At 29.6% G+C, this 20,108-nt stretch overlaps 1 protein-coding gene and 1 long non-coding RNA gene across 2 annotated transcripts in view; one reads left to right on the top strand and one right to left on the bottom strand.

Annotated features, from left to right (window-relative positions):
* The window catches only part of LOC107455400 (inhibin beta C chain), a 35,803-nt gene extending 16,077 nt beyond the window's left edge, over nt 1-19,726 (bottom strand). The window contains exon 1 of the mRNA XM_016072954.4: nt 19,227-19,726. Coding sequence (XP_015928440.3) covers nt 19,227-19,557 — 331 coding nt within the window. The 5' untranslated portion in view covers nt 19,558-19,726. The remainder of the gene's footprint in view (nt 1-19,226) is intronic.
* On the top strand, nt 1,389-2,612 carry LOC122270348 (uncharacterized). Its single transcript, XR_006225746.2, has 2 exons — nt 1,389-1,608; nt 2,468-2,612. It is a non-coding gene; the product is annotated as an uncharacterized LOC122270348 (long non-coding RNA).
* Nucleotides 19,727-20,108: the final 382 nt, after the last annotated feature.

The following is a 20,108-nucleotide window of genomic DNA, read 5'->3' as shown; positions in this document are numbered from 1 at the left end:
AGAACACTGCAGTCAAACATCACTGGCTGCTGCGGGTGGGTGACCACTTTGATTAGCCTGCGTAGGGAGTGAGGGTGTCCGGTATTAGTCCTAGCTAAACTGTTTTACCGTAAAGTGCTCAACTTCGTGCGCAGGTCGTCGGGCTACCAAAGCAGGGGAGCCATCCCCTCTGCAGAAGATCAAAATTTCAATGTCATATCCTCCGTCAATGTCCTCCGTTCAATGTCATATCCTTCGGATCATCCTCAGGGATGTTTCCCAGACAGTCGCCAATAGCCCATTGTGCAGCTCTAGTGCGGCGTAAATGAACAACAACAACAACAACAAATTTAAGTAAAACGCGTTAGATATAAATTGGAAATAAATGGATATAGTAATTATAAATGTGTTTATTCTTCAAGCTATTTATTTCACTTCACTAGTGATCCGGACGTGATTTTTACAAATCGTTGTAACCATAGACTAAGCTATGCCTAACGCAGGAGATGCAGAGCTCCATAATTCAAGTATTTCTAAATGTATTGAAGGCGCCTTTGTGAAACCTCCTACTGTTTTGTATGAAACTCCAAAATTATGGTTTGCACACATTGAAGTTCAGTTTTAGGATTGTATTGTTTCGGCTGAACTTACAAAGTATAACACTGTCATTGATGCGTTGGAATAGTTGCTGTGGTTAATTTACGTCGCACTAGAGCTGTACAATGGGCTATTGGCGACGGTCTGGGAAACATCCCGGAGGATGATCCAAAGACATGCCATCACAATTTCGATCCTCTGCGGAAGGGGTGGCACCCCCGCTTCGGTAGCCCGATGACCAGCGCGCGAAGTCGAGCACTTTACGGTAGCACAGTTTAACGAGGACTAATACCGCACACCCTCGGTCCCTACGCAGACTGATCCAAGTGGTCACCCACCCGCACACTGACCGTAGCCAGTGATGCTTGACTTCGGTGATCTGCTGGGAACCGTGTCTTAACGATCAGTCCACTGCGGGACGCCTTGGAATAGAAAACTTTGACTATGGCAAGTAATATGTAATATAGTTTTGTCATTTCCGAAAGAAAAGCATTATACCGCATTAAAGGAAACACTTATTGCTAGTTTTAGTGATTCGGAAAGTGTTCAGCTAAAAAAACTCTTCTCTGAACTAGATCTTAGTAATAAACGCCCTAGTCAATTGATACTTATGGTTATATCACACGAGAGAAAATATGTGCAACTGCAAGTGTAAGTGCAACTGTAAGTGAAATTTCTCCAAAAATTGCTCGTGTGATATAGAAATCACGGTTGCACGAAATATCTGCAACCGTTCAGGCAATTTCTTTCATGAACCAATCAGATCGTTTGCTTTTTATGACGTTTCAATTTTATGTGATGACATGTAAATATGTAAAATGTGATGACAAATGTAAATAAAAATGGCGGCGACGTTGGTGAAGAGGATGATCGGATGAAATTTTTTTATAGACGAAACAGAACAGTTTTTTAGTTTAATAATACATTTTCTTTAAAATCAAAGCATTAAAAATACTTTCACACGATGAAATAACCATCTCAATGCAGTTGATGTACTACCATAACAGGAACCTGCACATCATTTTAGTATCGGTGAGTATAGTACACTATTTTCTAGATAAATTTTCTTTTAAAATATTTATTTATTTTAAGCTAATAAAATTAAAACTTATTATAATTTGTTCCGATCAAAGTTTTAATTACTTTAAATAGAAATAATTTCTATTTTTATATATGTAAAGATTTATACTGGCGAAAAGCTTTACTTTGAAATATTCGCCAAGCAACTCGCCAAACTTTGTTACATTATTATAACATAAAATATAATAATGATTATATTTCTTTATTTTCAAATTTTAAACTTTATTACTGTTGATTGTAAAAGCATGTGTCCGATTATTTGAAATTTTTTTATTATTATAATTATTTGTGAATTAATTATTTTATTCTTCCCTAAGAATTCTTTTAATTTTTGAAAATCTAAAATGCAAATTTCCAATCTCCTTGTCTGTTTCTACATTCATTCCCTCAATTCTTTTTTTTTTTGTGTGTGTGATGATTTACTAATGATACTTTACTTTTTATTTATACTTCACATTTATATTTTGATACTTAGCTTTTCTACAATGACAGTAAGTATGTAAGTGTACCTTACTAATTTTTCAATATACATAAATTTTTAATAGTCTTCGATCATAAATACAATCTATTTTTCTTAAAACAAATTTCAATCCAAACATAAGAACTACAAAACCAAATATACCTGCCATATTTCATTAGTGTATAGAATAATCTTAGAACTCTAATCAAAATATCTGTCAAACTTAAAATAAGTTTAAAGGGGATACCTAAGGACTTAAATGATTTCAAATTAATGATATTTAATCTCTCTTATTCTAATAATGTGTTGGTAAAATTTTATCATGAAAGTGAGTTCTTTCTTTTATTTCAGATATTTCGTATAATCCTGTAAGGTTTGTCTGGTGAAGGAGGAAAGAGATGCAATACTGTTTTTATGAAAGAAATTAAAAAATAAGAAATGAAAATGAATAATGTTCTAAATGTTTCACTTGACAATAAATGTTTTGTTTTTTAAATTGATTCTTGTATTATTTAAAATGCAAAACAAAACATGTAAAAGTCTGTAACAAAATAATATGATACATAAAAAGTATGTTCTTAATAAAATATTGTTTTTTTTTTCATAGTTATAAACAAATTTTAATTTATATACTGTATATTACAATAAATTTGTCCTAAAATAAATCCTATAATTTTTAATTAAATTATCTCATATCAATAAAGAATGTTTTAAATTTTACAATAATAAATTGTAAGTATGACATTGAAAATCCTCTTATATTTAAAAAAAAATTTTACTAAGAAATTGGAAAAAATAATTTTCATAAAAGTGATACTCCTGATATGCAATGTGTAAATGAATAAAATTGATGATCCCTTAAAAACTAAACTAAACTCAGCGGCACAGCCCACAGAGGGCCAAGGCCTTCTGCGCCCATCTCAGTTTTCTTGACCTTTGGGCTCTGGGATGCATTAGCATTTGTTCCGGTTAGGTAGTCAGCCATACGTGAAACCCCCAGTGTTTAGCTCCCAAGTATGCTTGGTACTCATTTATCGACCCACTGAAGGAATGAAAGGCTGAGTCAACCTTGCTCGGCCCGACGATCGAACCAGGGACCTGTGGCACGACAGCGCGAAGAGCTACCGCTCAGCCACCGGGCGTGATGATTCCTTAATGCAATGTAAATTAATTTGATGACAATAAAATTCTATAGCAATGTCAGTTGCATAAAATGGTATAAGTCATAAAATTGTCCTTTCTACACATGAAACTTTTATAAATTTTCGAGTAGCTAAACTATTAAATCAGACAGCTTGTTTTTATTCTCATTCGATTTAGCGTATACATAGATAACGATACCGCACTTGCCTAGCTAGCATGTTAGATAGTAAATATATATAAATAAACCATGCTTTTACAGGGTGCGGAGCCAAATTCAACAAAAAATAAGCAACTTTTAAGAACATTTTAGGCACTCAAAAAATATTTTTAAGCACTATGTAAATTGACAAAATGCAAAATAAATCTCAGACTTCACATGATCATGATAAAATAACTAGAATTTGACAAAGAACTCTTTTCTTGATTATATTAGCCATTAAAAAATGATCAAGAGATTTTTCGATTCGATTTCAGAGGGTGAAAAATAAAGCCTGAAATTGAGAATATCTTGCAAAATACAGCAGAGTTGCACATGAGAAAGCAAGGATCTCACCGAACCCAGCTCACTAGACGCACATGCGGACTCGCAAGTACTTCACCAAACCTGTAAAATGATTGGCGCTTTCATACGCTATGGACTGACGGTACGCTGAAATTGATCGTGGTTGAATGAATTCTGAAAACGTGAAATAGAAAAATGTGAAAAACACGTTTTTACATAATACGTGGCGAAAATCGACATTCCCTTTCATAAATTTCATTTTCGAAAAGGGAAAATAAAGCACCTTTTAAAAACACCCATTAAGAAAAGCACCTTTAAGGGACTTTAAAAATCGAAAATAAGCATCTTTAAGCACTTTTCAAAACGCTACGCATCATGTTTTATATCTTAGTCACTCAAATCAGGATAATTTTTTTTTTCAAAATTCCAGATAGTATTGAAGTCTATCCCCCTTTCACACCCTTATCCTTTTAGAGACGCAGCATGTATTTAAGTCCATCTCCCTTTCACCTTCTTATCCTTTTAGGGACGCAGAAAGAAATTCAATGATATCTTAATATCATCTCATATTATGAGGTAGAAATCATAATCCTTTTTATACTATGCTACTTCACTATTGGGGAAATGAAGTTTTTTAGAATTTTAATTTGCTGCTGAAAAAAAGACTTAACACAAATACAAATGTAAAAAATTAAATCAAAATCAATCAATATTCTACAACGTCTGTGATTTCTTTTTCCTCCCTTTACGAACATCGTTCAGAAACTATGATATAATAAAATATGATAAAATAAAATATGAGCCAAAAGTAAAGATAAATAACAAAATATGGTAACCCAATTACATGCAACCGTTCAGGCAATTAAGCAACCCTTTCGGCAACTCCGAAGGGAGGAATTGCGCTTAGTTTCACTTACACTTGCAGTTACATTTGCAGTTGCACATATTTTTCTCTCGTGTGATAGAGGCATTAAAATGCACAGTTTGGCAATGGGCAATTGTGATAATGTCTTAAAACCACTTTGGTTGTAAAAATTGAGGCAGCAAGTTCAAGCCATTTAAGCTATCAGCACTGAGGTTTCGATAAACTGACTAAAATGGGTGATAAAATTTTAGAAACTCGCGGCTGGTACGTTATCGAATTCTCTGTCAAAAGCAACTCAGAAGTGACTACATCAGAAAAACTTAATTTGTCAACAATACAAAACAAAATTAATGACACTCCTAAAGGAGTTAGTGAGCTGCAGTGCCGATAGAAATCAGTATCACATTAATTGCCGAAACTCCAATTATAGGGATCGAAACTCCTACAATTTTACCAGTTTCTTCGAAACAGAAAAAAGTTCCAGATCCAAAATTTAATATGTGTGCATCTAACGCTTCGCAAGTGCACACGTCTTAAGCTTATGAAGAAAATTTTGTTGGGCCGTTATTGTCCCTGATGTTTCTAAAGCAATAATAGGTGCTGATTTTATTAATAAATACGAGCTTTTAGTTGATATTTAAAAAAAAGAAAATTAATAGATCCTACTACATCTTTAAAATCCTTTGATCGGCTAGTCAATGTTCCGTCAACTAATTTGAATACTATGCCGCCTGAAACTACTGATCCTTGAATTTACCAACTATTGAATTCAAAGATATAACTCTGGTACATTCGACAGTCAAAGAGATCAAACATGACCTCACTCATCATATTATAACAGCTGATTCACTAGTATTTTTCAAAACCTAAACATTTGGAACCCGATAGCTTGAAAATTGCATGAAAAGAATTTGAATACAGGATTGAGCAAGGAATCCGTCCATCAAAAAATTTTTGAGCCTTTCCTTAGCATATGGTATAAAAGAAAAATGGAAGCTACAGACCATGAGGTGATTACCGAAGTTTAAATACCTGATCAGTATATATTGCTACATATTCAAGACTTCAATAGCCAATTACATGGTTGTAAAGTATTTTCTACAGTGGCTTTTATTAGAGCTTATCACCAGTTACCGATTGAATCTAATGGCGCTGGTTTGAAGAAGCTGGTTTGAAGAAGCTGGTTTGGTTATCAATTTAGAAAAGTGTGCTTTTTTAAAAATTGATTTTTGGGACATGTTTAAGAAAAGGACGTCAAACCAGCTGATGCTCGGATCAAAATTATTGCTGAATATAAAAGGCCAAATAATATCAAAGAACTGAGTCGTACTGTGGTATTTTAAATTTTTACCATTGATTTATACCAAATGCTGCTCAGAAATTGGCGATGGTACAGCACCTATGACCAAGAGTTGCTATCAGCCAATTCTGCTGTAAAACATTTTAAGTATTTCATAGAAGGACACAATTACACTATTTACACGGACCACTGTCCACTAAGTTACGCATTTGTGCAGAAAGGTAATAAAGTATTGCCACGACAAATGAGGCTTTTAGATTATCTCTTTTCACCAAACTTCTTCATCTCTTAGGAATCAAACGCAGGCAAATCATATCTTACAGTCCTGCTTGTAATGGGTTTATAGAGCAATAGCATCGTACTCTGTAAAATAGTCCCATGTGCCATAATAATTCTCAGTGGACAAAAGGGTTATCTACCGTGTTACTGGGGTTACGCTTAACACTCAGTGAAGAATTCCATACAATTCCATTGGAATTGGTTTATGGTGAAAATAAGATTACCTAGTGACTTTTTGCATAAATGAAGCACAAGTATCTACGGACGTTTCTACTTTTGTTGGTTAACTACGAAAATATTTCTCGCAAGCTAGGCCTGCTCAAACTTGACTTTCACGGTAAATCTTTTATTTTTGTGACAAAAGATCTTGACACTACTTCACATGTTTTAGTACGAACTGACGCTGTTCATCCTCCACTTTTCCATATGAAGGACCTTTTTCAGTGCTTTCTAGAAATAAGGATTATTTAACTCTATTGATGAATGGAAGATCCTGAAACATCTCCATGAATCGTTTGAAAACATGCTTCATAGAACAGTCGGAATAACGCCCCTTCTTTGAGTTCAATACCTACACTTGGCCCACCACTTCAATGACTACTTTAAATGTTAAGATAAAAATGCTACGTCTTCTAATGAATCGTTTAAGAAGGCTTTTCCAACAAGACGTCACGTGTTGGGAGACCTATTAAATTTTTCTGTACGTTCGAATGAGGTTCTCACATCAGGAAGGGGAGTAATGATAATGAAGCAACAGGGCATCGAGCGCTTATTCTGTATTTTTAAAATGTTTATTATTATTTATGAGCTCTAATTTTGCTTTTACTTCAACTTTCATTCTTGCATTTTGGAATTGCACTTCTTGTAGTTCTCTTAATTTTTTTTTTTTTTTTTTTTTTTTGTGCAGCGTTTGTCATAAATATTTAAAGTCAAATTTAAGTAAAACGCATTATGTATAATTGTAAATAAATGTAAAGAGTAATTATTAAATGTGTTATTCTTCATTTTACTGCAAATATACGTATCCAGGGTTTTAGTAGTAATATTAAGTTTAACTTTTGTTTTTTAAAGCATATTTTTATGAAGTGGAAAACATAATAATTTTTTTGAATAATTTTTTTCTTTTTCAAGTTCAAAGAAATACACACTTATTTCAGGAATAAAATCTTCGGTTATGTCAAGACCACTCCATCCATTGAATTCTAAGAGACAGGAAAAATGCAATAAAAAAAATAATTTTTTTTTTCAAAAAAAAAGTATAATCATCTGTATTTACCTTCCTTCAAAAAAAGAGCGTTTTTAAGCTTAAAATAAGCATATTCCGTCACAGATTCAAGTTAACTATAATATATATATTTTAAGACATTCCTTTGAATATTTTAAAAATTATATAAATGCTAGGGAGCTAAGCCCCTTGTTCGCTGATGCTCATCAACCCCTATGATTTCTATGCTGTTTCTTGGCATAAAACAGCTGAAATTATTCAACTTAAAATAAATGTACTAAAAATAACACTTGTGCCTCCTTTTCCGATGTCCAAATATTTCCCTTATGATAAAGATCTATAAGTGATTAAGATCTATAAGTGAACATAAATCCTTTTTCCACTTTATAATTCTTTTAAATAGCATTTAAAATTAAAAGTGTACTAGTGGGCTGCGCCCCCTGCTCGCTAACGCTCGCCAATCCCCGAAAATTGCTGCGCAATCCTATATGGTTTGCTTCGTAAACCAAGCTCGCTTCCCTCACTACTAACTTAGGTACATTGCAAATGCACAAAATTCTAAGAATTCAAAACAATCATTCAAATCCATGTAAAAACTTCTTTTTTTTAAAAAAAAAATTATATCTTTTTAGTAAATACTGAGTCATTAAAATAAATTTGAATTCAAATAAATGACATGTAATTCGTTACACCTATTAGAAATGTGCTATAGTATAATTCGTGATACAAATCAAAAATCGTCAAATAAATTCGTAATATATAAATTCGTGAAAAAAAGCGTATTTGACAAAATACTAAATAGAGATCTATCGACAAAGACTACTTACTTCTGCCTAGCTTAATAGTATGAGATTGCCGCAGCTGATGCTCTCTGGTTATTTTAGTTTTCGTTTTTAAAAGAGCTATATGTTGAGCCATCTCTGCTAGATTTGGCACGTGACATTTTTAGCGGCAATCATTGGTCGATTCGCCGTGCAAGAGAAATAGTAACGTAAACAAAACAAAGCAAACGTTGCCGCCGGCGGAAAAGAAATACAACCAAAATTTGAGAGCCACGTAAGAGAATTACATATATTAGATTGCTATAACAAATTTGGCGAGTTCATAACTGTAATTGAATATTTTGATAACCAAACGACTGGATATCTTTCAAATAAAATTTTTACATTCGTTATTTTGTGCATGAAGCATAAAGTTAAGTTCTAAATCATCAAATGATTCTTTTTAACCGTAATTCATAATAGTACACTAATGCAATTTGCATCAAAAAGTAAATTGTAAAACAGTTCGTAAGACCTGACACCGATTTAAATAACTTTATCTTAAAATGTAACGTAGAATTACATTATTCTAATAAATAATAATAATATAAACAAACCTCCCAAACTCTTAATTTAGAAATCAAACAAAATTAAAAACGTAATAATAACAGTACAGGTAATTTTAACCTTTCAATTAGGGAAATAAGTTTTAAAAAAAAGTTTATAGAAATTTTTTTAAGTGTAGTTTGAGAAATTTGAAAAAAGGTCAAGAATTAAAAATGCCTTAAAGAATAGTGTATACTTCTCACTATGTAAATGAAATAAATTAAGAAAAAATAATTTTTGAGTTCTAAAAGTTAGAATTAGAAGTCCAAGAAATTGGCTCAGCTACAGAGAAAGATTATAGAAATCAAACTTCCAAGCACTTAGCAATGATTCGGCAATCCTAAAATATTAAAATGTTATTGCTTAAAACATAGCTGTTCATATAAGAACTGTTTCAGAAAAACAGAAGTGCCAAATATCTATGAAAGCCCAGAGTAATTATAATTCCCACTTTATGATAATATTAATGATTGAATTTAAATCAAAACCAATACAAATGCAGAAAAGTAAATTAAATAATAAACACAGAACAAATAATATACCAAGAAATTACTTTTATTGGATAAACAAATAAAATTACTTGCAGATGTATTACACGAAATCTTTGATGTATCTGTATAAACTATTTTTACTCTAGATAAAAAACCGTCATTAACAGTAATGTTAATGTATTATTAATATACAAATTTCCGAAAATGATAATAAATGGTTCCTCCTTTCAATTTTTTAAATTTTTTCTAACATTTTTGTCAACATTTTTTAAAAACAAATATAATCTTAACATATCTTTTAAAGCATAGGTTCTCAACGTGGATGATATCGCCCCTTAGTTGGCGGAAAATACTTTTAAGGGGACTCTAGTAAGATTATGAGCATTTAAGTTTTTTTTTAAGCAGATCTTCTATATGGCCGTTAACAAAAGACGATGAAATTAATGTTGAGTACATGTTAAAATTCTTAAATTGTTTCGTAATGAAGAATTATTTTATATTCCTAATTCAGTATATTTGTTATTAGAGCAGCTATTATCAAAATTTTTTGTCTTAAAAATGTCTTTTTCACGATGTAACAAAATACTACAGTACTATGTGACTTTAATATTAAACGATGCAACGATCTTTGTAAGAATTAGAATCATTTCCCCTGTGACTTCAGCGAAATTTCGCCAAAAATTATAATGAATTTTTTTTTAACTAAACAAAAATTTTTTCAAGCAAAAAAAAGTCAAAACTTTGTAATACAGAGTAATTTAAAATATTTACTTCAAAGTATTAAAATTGAAATAAAAACTTTTCTAATCTTAAAAACATTGATAAATTTGGTATATTTTCATTATCTTAAAGGCATAACTATCAAAGTGTATAAAAGAACAAAAGAATTAAAAGATTTAGAATATAACGAAAAAAATGTTATAACTTATTTGTAACTATCTTTTTTTCTAAGTGTTATGCGATCCAATAAAGGTTTGGGAACCTATGATTTAAAGGCTTGTTTTGTTAATAAGACTTAAATAACATGTTATTTACCATCGATCTTAGTATGTAAATCTAAATTTATTTGCAAAATATATCTAAGTATATTTATCTATAATAATTAAAGGAAAAGTATGTATGTTTGTCTATGTGTCTCTCGAATATCTCGAGAACCAATTGTGCTAGTGTTCAGAAAATTAGATAGTTGGTGTAGGGAGCAATTTTTGTACCTGATTTTAATAATTGTTTTAAAGTTTTAATTAACCCGTAAGGAAGGGGAGTTAGAAAAGTGAATTTTTCACATAGGTTTAGTATTTGGTGCTGATAAACTGCAAAAGTTTTTTTTTTAAATATATTTAAAAGATAGCAATAGAGTTGTTTGTTAACTTGCAGTTCTCTTTAATCGGGGTTCATGGCAAGTTCTATAATAATAATTATTATTTTCGTTATGTTGATGGTAGATGGCATGCGAGGGCTGCGTCATCAAATTAGTATTTTGAATTAATTTAAAATTATCTGTTCATTTTATATATATTTGCACTTTAGAAACATTCTATAAAGCTAAATAATTTAAAACCAACAATATTTGAAATTAAAAGAAACAAAAATTTTGACTGTCATGAGTTTGCCGGAATGAATAGCCTCATTTTCGGCACCGAATGATATTGACATGAGTATAATTAAGTTCTATTTTAATGAGTTAAACTTATAAAAACGTGTTTTGTTAGATATGATATTGTAAATTCACAGAGAAAGGCAATAGCAATATTGAAATTGAAATTATTTTAGCTTAATTAATTACAGTAATCTATGTATTGCATCGATGCAAAAAAAAAGCCAACGAAATTAAAAAGAAGTTTAAGACGTGGAAATAGTTTAGCCAAGTAGAGAAAAGAGAATTTTAAAGTAAAGGAAAATTTACTGTAAGACAGGATTTGGATTATTATACTCCTTAAGGTAAGTAGTAAAAAAGAAGACCTAAGAATAAGCTGATGGGAAGATGCAAGGAATCTATAAAACCGGCCAACCTCTGCTTTTTTGGGTTGCTTGTCTTAGATTTAGTACCAATACACTACTATCTAAAGTACTTATAAGATCTGTATTTACATACCCTTTGAAATCGTGAACTTAAAAGACAAGTGTGACAAAAAGACAATTCGAAAGAAAAATCCATGGAAGTATCTTCGGTGGTGGCCAGATTAACGGACTTTGGGGAAGGAGATTAAGAAGCTTCTGATCTATTTGCTATTCCGACAGGTGAAATACAATAAAGTGGTTGAGTTATAACGCATACAGGTGATATAAAATATTATTTTCAAATTATTTTAAACATTATTTTAAGTTTTAAAAAAGTAATTATAATCGATAAAATAATTTATAAAAAACTATAAATGATAGCATTTTTATAAATTTATTACTTTTTCTATCACATATATTTATGTTATTATGTAAAAATTGAGATTTATATATAGCTTGTTAAATAAATCAAACGAAGTAAAATTTCGTGCAAATTTTTATTTCAGAGACTCTTTCCTCAAATAATCTGTAATAATCTTTAATATGTTACTATTCAAGTGAAACTAGAAAGAAATAGTTAGAATAGAAAGAATAGAATAAATCAAGAAAATATGAAAGAAGTATTTAAGTAATAATCTTATTTACTTTACATATCTTGCATGTTTTGACCTTGCGACTACTTTTTATCATGACTGCGAGTTATTGAATTATTTATGTGAAGGAAAAATATTACTACCAGAATATATATAAAAAAAGAAAACTACACGCGATATAAAATGTTTATGACTACTCATTTGGATAAAAAATATTTTAAAAAAATTGTGCTACTATCTCATCATATTTCTTACTCTATGATTTGATGAAATATTCATTTGATTTTTATCTTAAATGTATGTCCCTTTAGCATATTAGCACTTTAAGTAATCTTTATTGCATTACATAATCATTACAGCAATGAACCTAATAATCAAAATGGAATTGAAATAAATCATTGAACTCATAAAAAGTTGGCATATTTAGGTAATTCATAGTAGATATGAGTAATTGTTTGAAGTGGTAGAATAGGAAAAATAAGATTATTTCTGTTTTAATTTTTGCATACGTCAATAACTCGATGAGGAAAAAAAATTCTAATATCGTTTAATCCTTTGTTGTTGAGGGGATATCGGTGTGCCTTTTATATATGTTTTTTTCATGCTCCAATTAAGAGCAGAAATTTATATATATTTATTTTATTATTTATATTATTTATATTTTGCGCAAACAAAATTTCAAATTATATTAATGTATCAATATTTTATGTATTACTATAGTAATATCATAACCTTTTGACGTAGATGGGAGACCAGTGTCCCTCATATATATATATATATATATATATATATATATATATATATATATATACGTATATATATATATATATATATATATATGTATATATATATATATATATATATATATATATATATATATATATATATATATATATATATATATATATATATATATATATATATATATACAAAATGAAATTAATTTTATTCAATTATGTTCTTTTAGTTAATTTTAAGTATTGCATAAAAATGATAAATTAACCCTTTACATATTTTGAGATAGATGTATTAATTAGATCAGTTCGTGTAAAATTTTTACGCATTAATATTATAATTTTTTTTAGTTAAGATTTAATATAAATAAGAGAAAACGTGAGAGGAAGGAAAACATACTAAGCAAGTTTCAAACTTAAAAACAATATCAAGAGCTCAATGCTTGTGCCATTGCATTTCAGACAGAAATCTTGGGAATATAGTATTTATTTGCACGGTACTATTATCAACTGAAATGTATCTTTTTATGGTTATCATTTTAGGAACATTTTCAAAAAATCACACTGTTTTATTTTAAGAATATAAATATAATTTCTTTTGTAATTCCAATCTAAAAAAATGCATTTGACAATTTTTAAGTTTTTGTTTTGTTTTTTAAAATTGTCTTTATTTTTTTCTGAAATTTCATCAGTATCAAATTGCAATGGGTGTACTAAATAAATTCAACCTGACATTCTACAGGTTGGTAAAATACATTGCATGGAGTGGCTCAGATTTTTCGAAATCAACATTAACACTAGCCCGGTATTGTTGCTTTAGTTATTTATTTTTAACTAATTAGGTTCTATTTCAACATTTCCTAAGTATATACCATCATTAATATTTGCGCATCGTAGCGTAAAATAATTTTGAAATACATTACAAGGGTATAATTTTCACAAAATAATTAATATCAATATTTTTACTTATCTTTAAATTTAAAAAACTTTTAATAATATTATGAAAAGAGATACAAATTATACAGAAGGAAAATTCCGAGAAAATGTATGAAAATATTTTATTACCACACAGGTAATTCAATGAACATTTGTATGACAGCCACACAGGAAAATTTTTGAAACCTTTCAAAAGTAACCGATTCAAAAATATAAAAATTTCACAGCAAATGAACAGTAAAAACGTTTTCAAGAATTGAAATCAAGAAAAGTTTTCAAAAACACAAAATCATCAACACTAGATTGCCCAAGGAAGTCATTTTGACTGTTTTTTAACTGCTTTTTCATTTACAAAAAATGTACAAATAATAATGCATAAATTATTTTTTTTCCAAGTGAAGTAAATTTTTTTTATCATTAATATTTATTAATAACTTGTTATATGCTTGTTATGTAAGTAATATAAAAAATATTAAAAATTAATTAAACTAATTTCTTTACACATTACTTATTCTTTCACAATGCATTTTGGCTGCTTTTGGGCAAATACAGTTATATACTAAGTTTCAGTCTTTCTAGTGTTAAAAAAATAATATTATTTGTGCAACAGCTCTGGAAATATTACATGAGAAATCTCTTTTCATGAACGTTTTAAGAATGTAATAAGTTCTTTGTATCTTAATATTGTAGGCACATAAGTAAACATTTGAAAATACTAATACTTACCACTCAATATTTTCTCTAAAATTCGCCAGATGAATTACGAGGAATTAGAAAAATAATACTGCTTACTATTCGATATGTTCTCTGAAACTCTGGTAAGTATGTACAGTCAGCAAAAAAAAAAAGATATCACCATGAATAACTTTCGTTCTAATGATCGGATTTTCACGAACTAAGTGTTAATCTTAATGGTTCCTGGGGGTGACCTCAAATATGCTAATTAATTAGTGCTAACTATTAATTAAGTTACGAAATCAGACACAAAAACGTACTTTCTCTGAATAAACATATATTTTTTCTTACATATTTGGATTTTTAACCTTCAAAATATAGGGGGTAGCCGCAATCTGGGAAATATGGTCCCCATAGTTTGGTCAGGAGAGCGATCCAAAGTTCGTACCCCTTAATGTTAATTTCACTTTTTACGTTTTTAGTCATATTTTAAAAACTAATAAAGCAATTCGAAGAAAATTTCACCCAGTCATGAAACTCATTTACCCAAAGATAATTTCACGAAAAAAATAATTTTTAATAATTGTTAATTATTTTTTATTATTTAATTAAATTAAGGATGAAAAATTTTTGAATTATAAGGTATGAATTTTTTTATACCATATTAATCTACATATTTTTCAATTGAAAAATCTAAAGTTTCAACTGTTTTTATTTATTAGAAGCTAAGAAAAATTAAAATGAATTATTTTTAAAAAAATAATTTGGCGACAATGAAGAAATGATTAAATGGGGCGATTAATATTAAAATGTGATAAACTTGCGAGGAACTCTTCGCGCGCTTAGCATAAAATTTCATTCATATTTTTTTCGCTAATAATCGTTTGCTTATCTTTTCATTTTTATTTTTTTAAGCTATAAAATATGATGTTTCTTTTTTAGTCGTCTAAAATTCTATTTGCAATTTAGTAAAGAAATTTGAATAAAACATTTTATTGAATAAAATACATTTTATTCAGAGACTGTGGCGTTTTATAAAAGCATGCTTCTGATAGAATATGATTATACAACAGATTGTGCTTCTTTAATGTGATTATTTTTTATTTTTTAGTTTTTTTTCTCAATAACAGATAAAACTTCAATAATATACATACGAATGAGTAAATTTGGAATAAAATATTCATCAATTTCTTGAATATATATTTTATAAATATTAATAAAAATACGTAGTCAACATTTTTAAGCATCTCTCACAACATCGCAAATTTCTCAAAATCTTATAGGGTAAACTAACCAGTGAAGGAATACTTAAGCTTAGCTTGCTTTAAAAAAAATCATAAAAATTTCAAAATTTGTAATTTTAGCTAAATGACGTATTTGTTATTAAATGCATGTCGACATATTTGTTATTAAATGCAAATTATGTAAAAAAAATTTAGATAACTTACATTATATTGTTTTAAGCTTTTGGTGGTTTAAATAATAAGTAGTAAGATAACCAAGTGAAGGAACAGTTCTTAAATTGAATAAACACTAAATCTTCCAGTGAATGAACACTTAATTTTGAGAATGTTTGATGCTCGTTAGGAATCCTTAGGCCACACAGATATCTGTCGCCCTGTAGATGCCTGAATTGACGGATGTTAACACAGGCGGGCATTAGGAAAAAAAAATCTTTTAAGTTTTCGTGCCCCCATTTCAGTATCTTAAGGGCCTTACGAGCTCTGTTTAAAAAGAGAGTATCATGTCAGATATATATATATATATATCTGACATGTATATATCTATATATATATATATATATATATATATATATATATATATATATATATATATATATATATATATATATATATATATATATATATATATATATATATATATATATATATATATATATATATATATATATATATATATATATATATATATAGTGGTGGCCAAAAGTGTGGACACTTTTTGAAAGTTTCATGTTTTTCAACTTTGTGTGCTTGTAGTATATATTAATTTTCACTTAAATACAAACGTTTATATATCAAACTGAAGGTAATTTAATGTAGAATTTAATAATAAATACAGTATTACAATATCTGTATTACAAAAAAGGTTATGCAGCAAATACTCAGATCTATCTTAGATTTGCATTTTTTTAAAGTGATACTTACACAATCAATACTTAGTAGGATAACCCTTATTTTTTTAAGACAGCTTCACAGCGTCTTTTCATCGAGTGACCGAGTGTTTGGAGTTCATCTTTCGTAATCACGTGGTGCCAAGAATCAATTATAGCTTCAATAAGTTGTCTTTTATTGGATGGACGTTTTTTTCGTACAAGAATTTTCAAACATCGCCACAAATTTTCAATTGGATTGAGATCAGGGCTGTTTCCTCGCCATGGTAATATATCTATGCCTTTATTTTGTAAGCATGCTTTGCATACTTTTGCTGTGTGGCATGGAGCTGAATCCTGCTGAAAAATAAATGGTGCGTTGTTGGAGAAGAGATCCCTGATTGAAGGTACCAATTTTGGTTTCAGGGCAGTTTTGATATATTTTTTGGCATTCAGGATGCCATCAATCACTTGAATTCGGCCCACACCATCTGCAGAGATACATGCCAAAATCATGACATTTGTTGGGTTTTTTGTAGTTGCTTCAATGCAATCAGGATGAAGCGCTTCGCCTACTCTACATCTCACGTATTTTCTACCATCACTTCCAAAGAGCGATATTTTACTCTCATCACTCCAGATTACTTGCTTCCATTGATTTTCTGACCATTTAATGTGTTCTTTTGCCGACTTAACTCGTTTTTCGCGTTGCTTTTGATTTAATATGGTTTTTTCCTTGGAATTCTAGCTTGTAGTCCAAATCCTGATAACCTTCTTCTTACTGTTTTTGAACTTACTGCAATACCAGCTGCATTCATTTCACATTTAATGGCATCTGATGACATTTTTCTATCATGATGGCATAGCCATTTAATTTTTCTATCGTTAGTAGCACTTGTGCATTTTTTTCGGCCTGATTTGGCATCCTGAATGCCAAAAATACATCGAAACTGTCCTGAAACCAAAATTGATACCTTCCATCAGGGATCTCTTCCCCAACAACGCACCATTTATTTTTCAGCAGGATTCAGCTCCATGCCACACAGCAAAAGTATGCAAAGCATGCTTTCAAAATAGAGGCATAGATATATTACCATGGCCAGGAAACTGCCCTGATCTCAATCCAATTGAAAATTTGTGGCGACGTTAGAAAATTCTTGTACGAAAAAAACGTCCATCCAATAAAAGACAACTAAGTGAAGCTATAATTGATTCTTTGCACCATGTGATTACGAAAGATGAACTCCAGACACTCGTTTACTCGATGAAAAGACGCTGTGAAGCTGTCTTAAAAAATAAGGGTTATCCTACTAAGTATTGATTGTGTAAGTATCATTTTAAAAAAATACAAATTTGAGATAGATCTTACTATTAATTGCGTAACTTTTTTCGCAATACAGACATTGTAATACTGTATTTATTATTACATTTTACATTAAATTACCTTCAATTTGATATATAAACGTTTGTATTTAAGTGAAAATTAATATATTCTACAAGCACACAAAATATATATATATATATATATATATATATATATATATATATATATATATATATATATATATATATATATATATATATATATATATATATATATATAAGAAAACAAAAATAATCATAGTAGCAGTATTTGGTGGTAAATGTAGCTTATCGTAATTGAAGAATATGCTGTGCGACATTTTATGGTGAATTTGCGAACGTAAGTTTCAGAATGTATCGAAACATGTGGATGCTATTTGCTAATCATCTTCTTTATTCAAAGAAAACCATGTAACGTAAATATCTAGCAAAATGAAGCAATTTATTAAACAATGAATCATACAATATGCAACATATTATTTCAATATCTTATTCTTAAACATAACATATTTCAATGTTTTTAAAATGCCACTAAACATTCAGCAATTCATTGAGTTATAGAAAAAAGAAATATCGTAAATTATAGAAAACCTTGTGAATGTGCATTAGAATTACTATACAATCTACATTTTATTTTTCAAGAACTTTTTTTTTCTTCAAACTTTCATGCCTAGAAGACTCGATTAAAGCTGTAAAAATCATTATCCCTAAAATTTTGTATATATCTATTATAAGTTATGTTAATTTGATTTTAGTATGAAATCCTCGAATAAACATAGCAAAAATAGCATAATCTAAATAATATCAGATAAAAAGTTCATGTATTTAAATTCTAAAAACTTATAAATCGATTTAAATTTTCTTTTCAAAGGTGATTAAAAAAAAATTTTTTTTTTTTTGCTTTTTGGACATAAATGAACTTAAAAACTGTCTATTGCCTAGAAACTTCGGGATGTTTTCTATTAACTATTAATTAAACCACTCAGAGCAATCACAAAACATTATTTCAATTTTTTTAGTCAGAAATTGGTTGCCTAGCAACCTAGTAAAATTAAGCGTTTCTCTTTTGAATCAGTCAATGGGTTATCTTAAAATATTTATTTGCGCAGGCGACTTTTTTGGCGGTTTTCTGGGCTATCGCTAAATATATAAACCTTTATTGCAACCCAATTTACGACCCAATTGTTTTAAAATTTTGTCTACCCCCCCTAATTCAAGTGTCTAGATTCCAAATATGTAAAAAAAATATATGTTTATTCAGAGAAAGTACGTTTTTGTGTCTGATTTCGTAACTTAATTAATAGTTAGCACTAATTAATTAGCATATTTGAAGTCACCCCCAGGAACCATTAAGATTGACATTTAGTTCGTGAAAATCGGATCATTAGAACGAAAGTTATTCAGGGTGATATCTTTTTTTTTTTGCGGACTGTACAATACTAAGCATTGAAAAATGCTACTTACAATTTCGTATGTTCTCTGAAACTTGATGAGGTACATTACTATTCATCCAAAAATAATTATGCTTACCATTTATGGGATCTTCAATTAATTCCTCGTTATCGTCGTATTCAATTTCATCCACTGTTTTATTAAATAGTTTCAGGAAATTTCTGGGCACTCGAACAGGTGTTTGAACCATAGGTGGTGCAGTTAAGTTGATTTCGCGAAGTATCTTCAGTTTTAGAACTTTCAGTTTGTATTCTTTCATTTCTCGGATTACATTCGGGTTAAGCACAATTGGAGCAGAATTTATATCAGTTTTGTATCTGTCGATGACACCTTTCGGACGTGCGTTGATCTCTGCCAAGAGATATACGAACGATGCAAAGACGAAACTAATTAAGATACGGAACGACATTTCTTTGCCGGTAACAGTAAACGAATAGCTATGTGTTTTTCTCAGAATAACCGTTTATAACTGAAGGCGTTAAAAATCTGATTAATATTTATGCTGATAAGCTTACCCGTTTTCGCATTTGCTCTTCCCTATTTCCATATTGCTTACGATGTTTGGAATGATTAAGGTCTCGATAATGAGGGATGGACTTCAATCTCTCGTCGAGATTTTCTTTAAATAAAATAAAAGAACTTATACACCATCGTCATGGGTAATATCTTTATCTTATAATGCATATTTCTAATTGAAATATTGCTACCCCCCTCCTTATAAGTTAAAAATCCTATTCTGCAGCATTGTTTAATTATATCTTTTACAGTTTTGTAAAATTACTTTTTGCGGGCATAAATTTAAAAAAAACCCCATTTTCACGTGAAATAGTTGATTTGCGGAAATTCCTTTGCACACATTTAAAGCTCTGGGCTTCCTATACTAAACTGAACTCTCTGTACTGAAACGAACACCCAAGTATCTTGACTAATAGTGAAAAGATGAACAAAATCGGGTCCTTA

This window comes from Parasteatoda tepidariorum, chromosome 6 (assembly GCF_982258835.1).
Source record: "Parasteatoda tepidariorum strain Cologne lab strain chromosome 6, Ptep-v5.0, whole genome shotgun sequence".
Lineage (NCBI taxonomy): Eukaryota > Metazoa > Arthropoda > Arachnida > Araneae > Theridiidae > Parasteatoda > Parasteatoda tepidariorum.
Note: the sequence above shows the minus strand (reverse complement) of the source record. Positions and strands in the feature narration are given on the sequence as shown.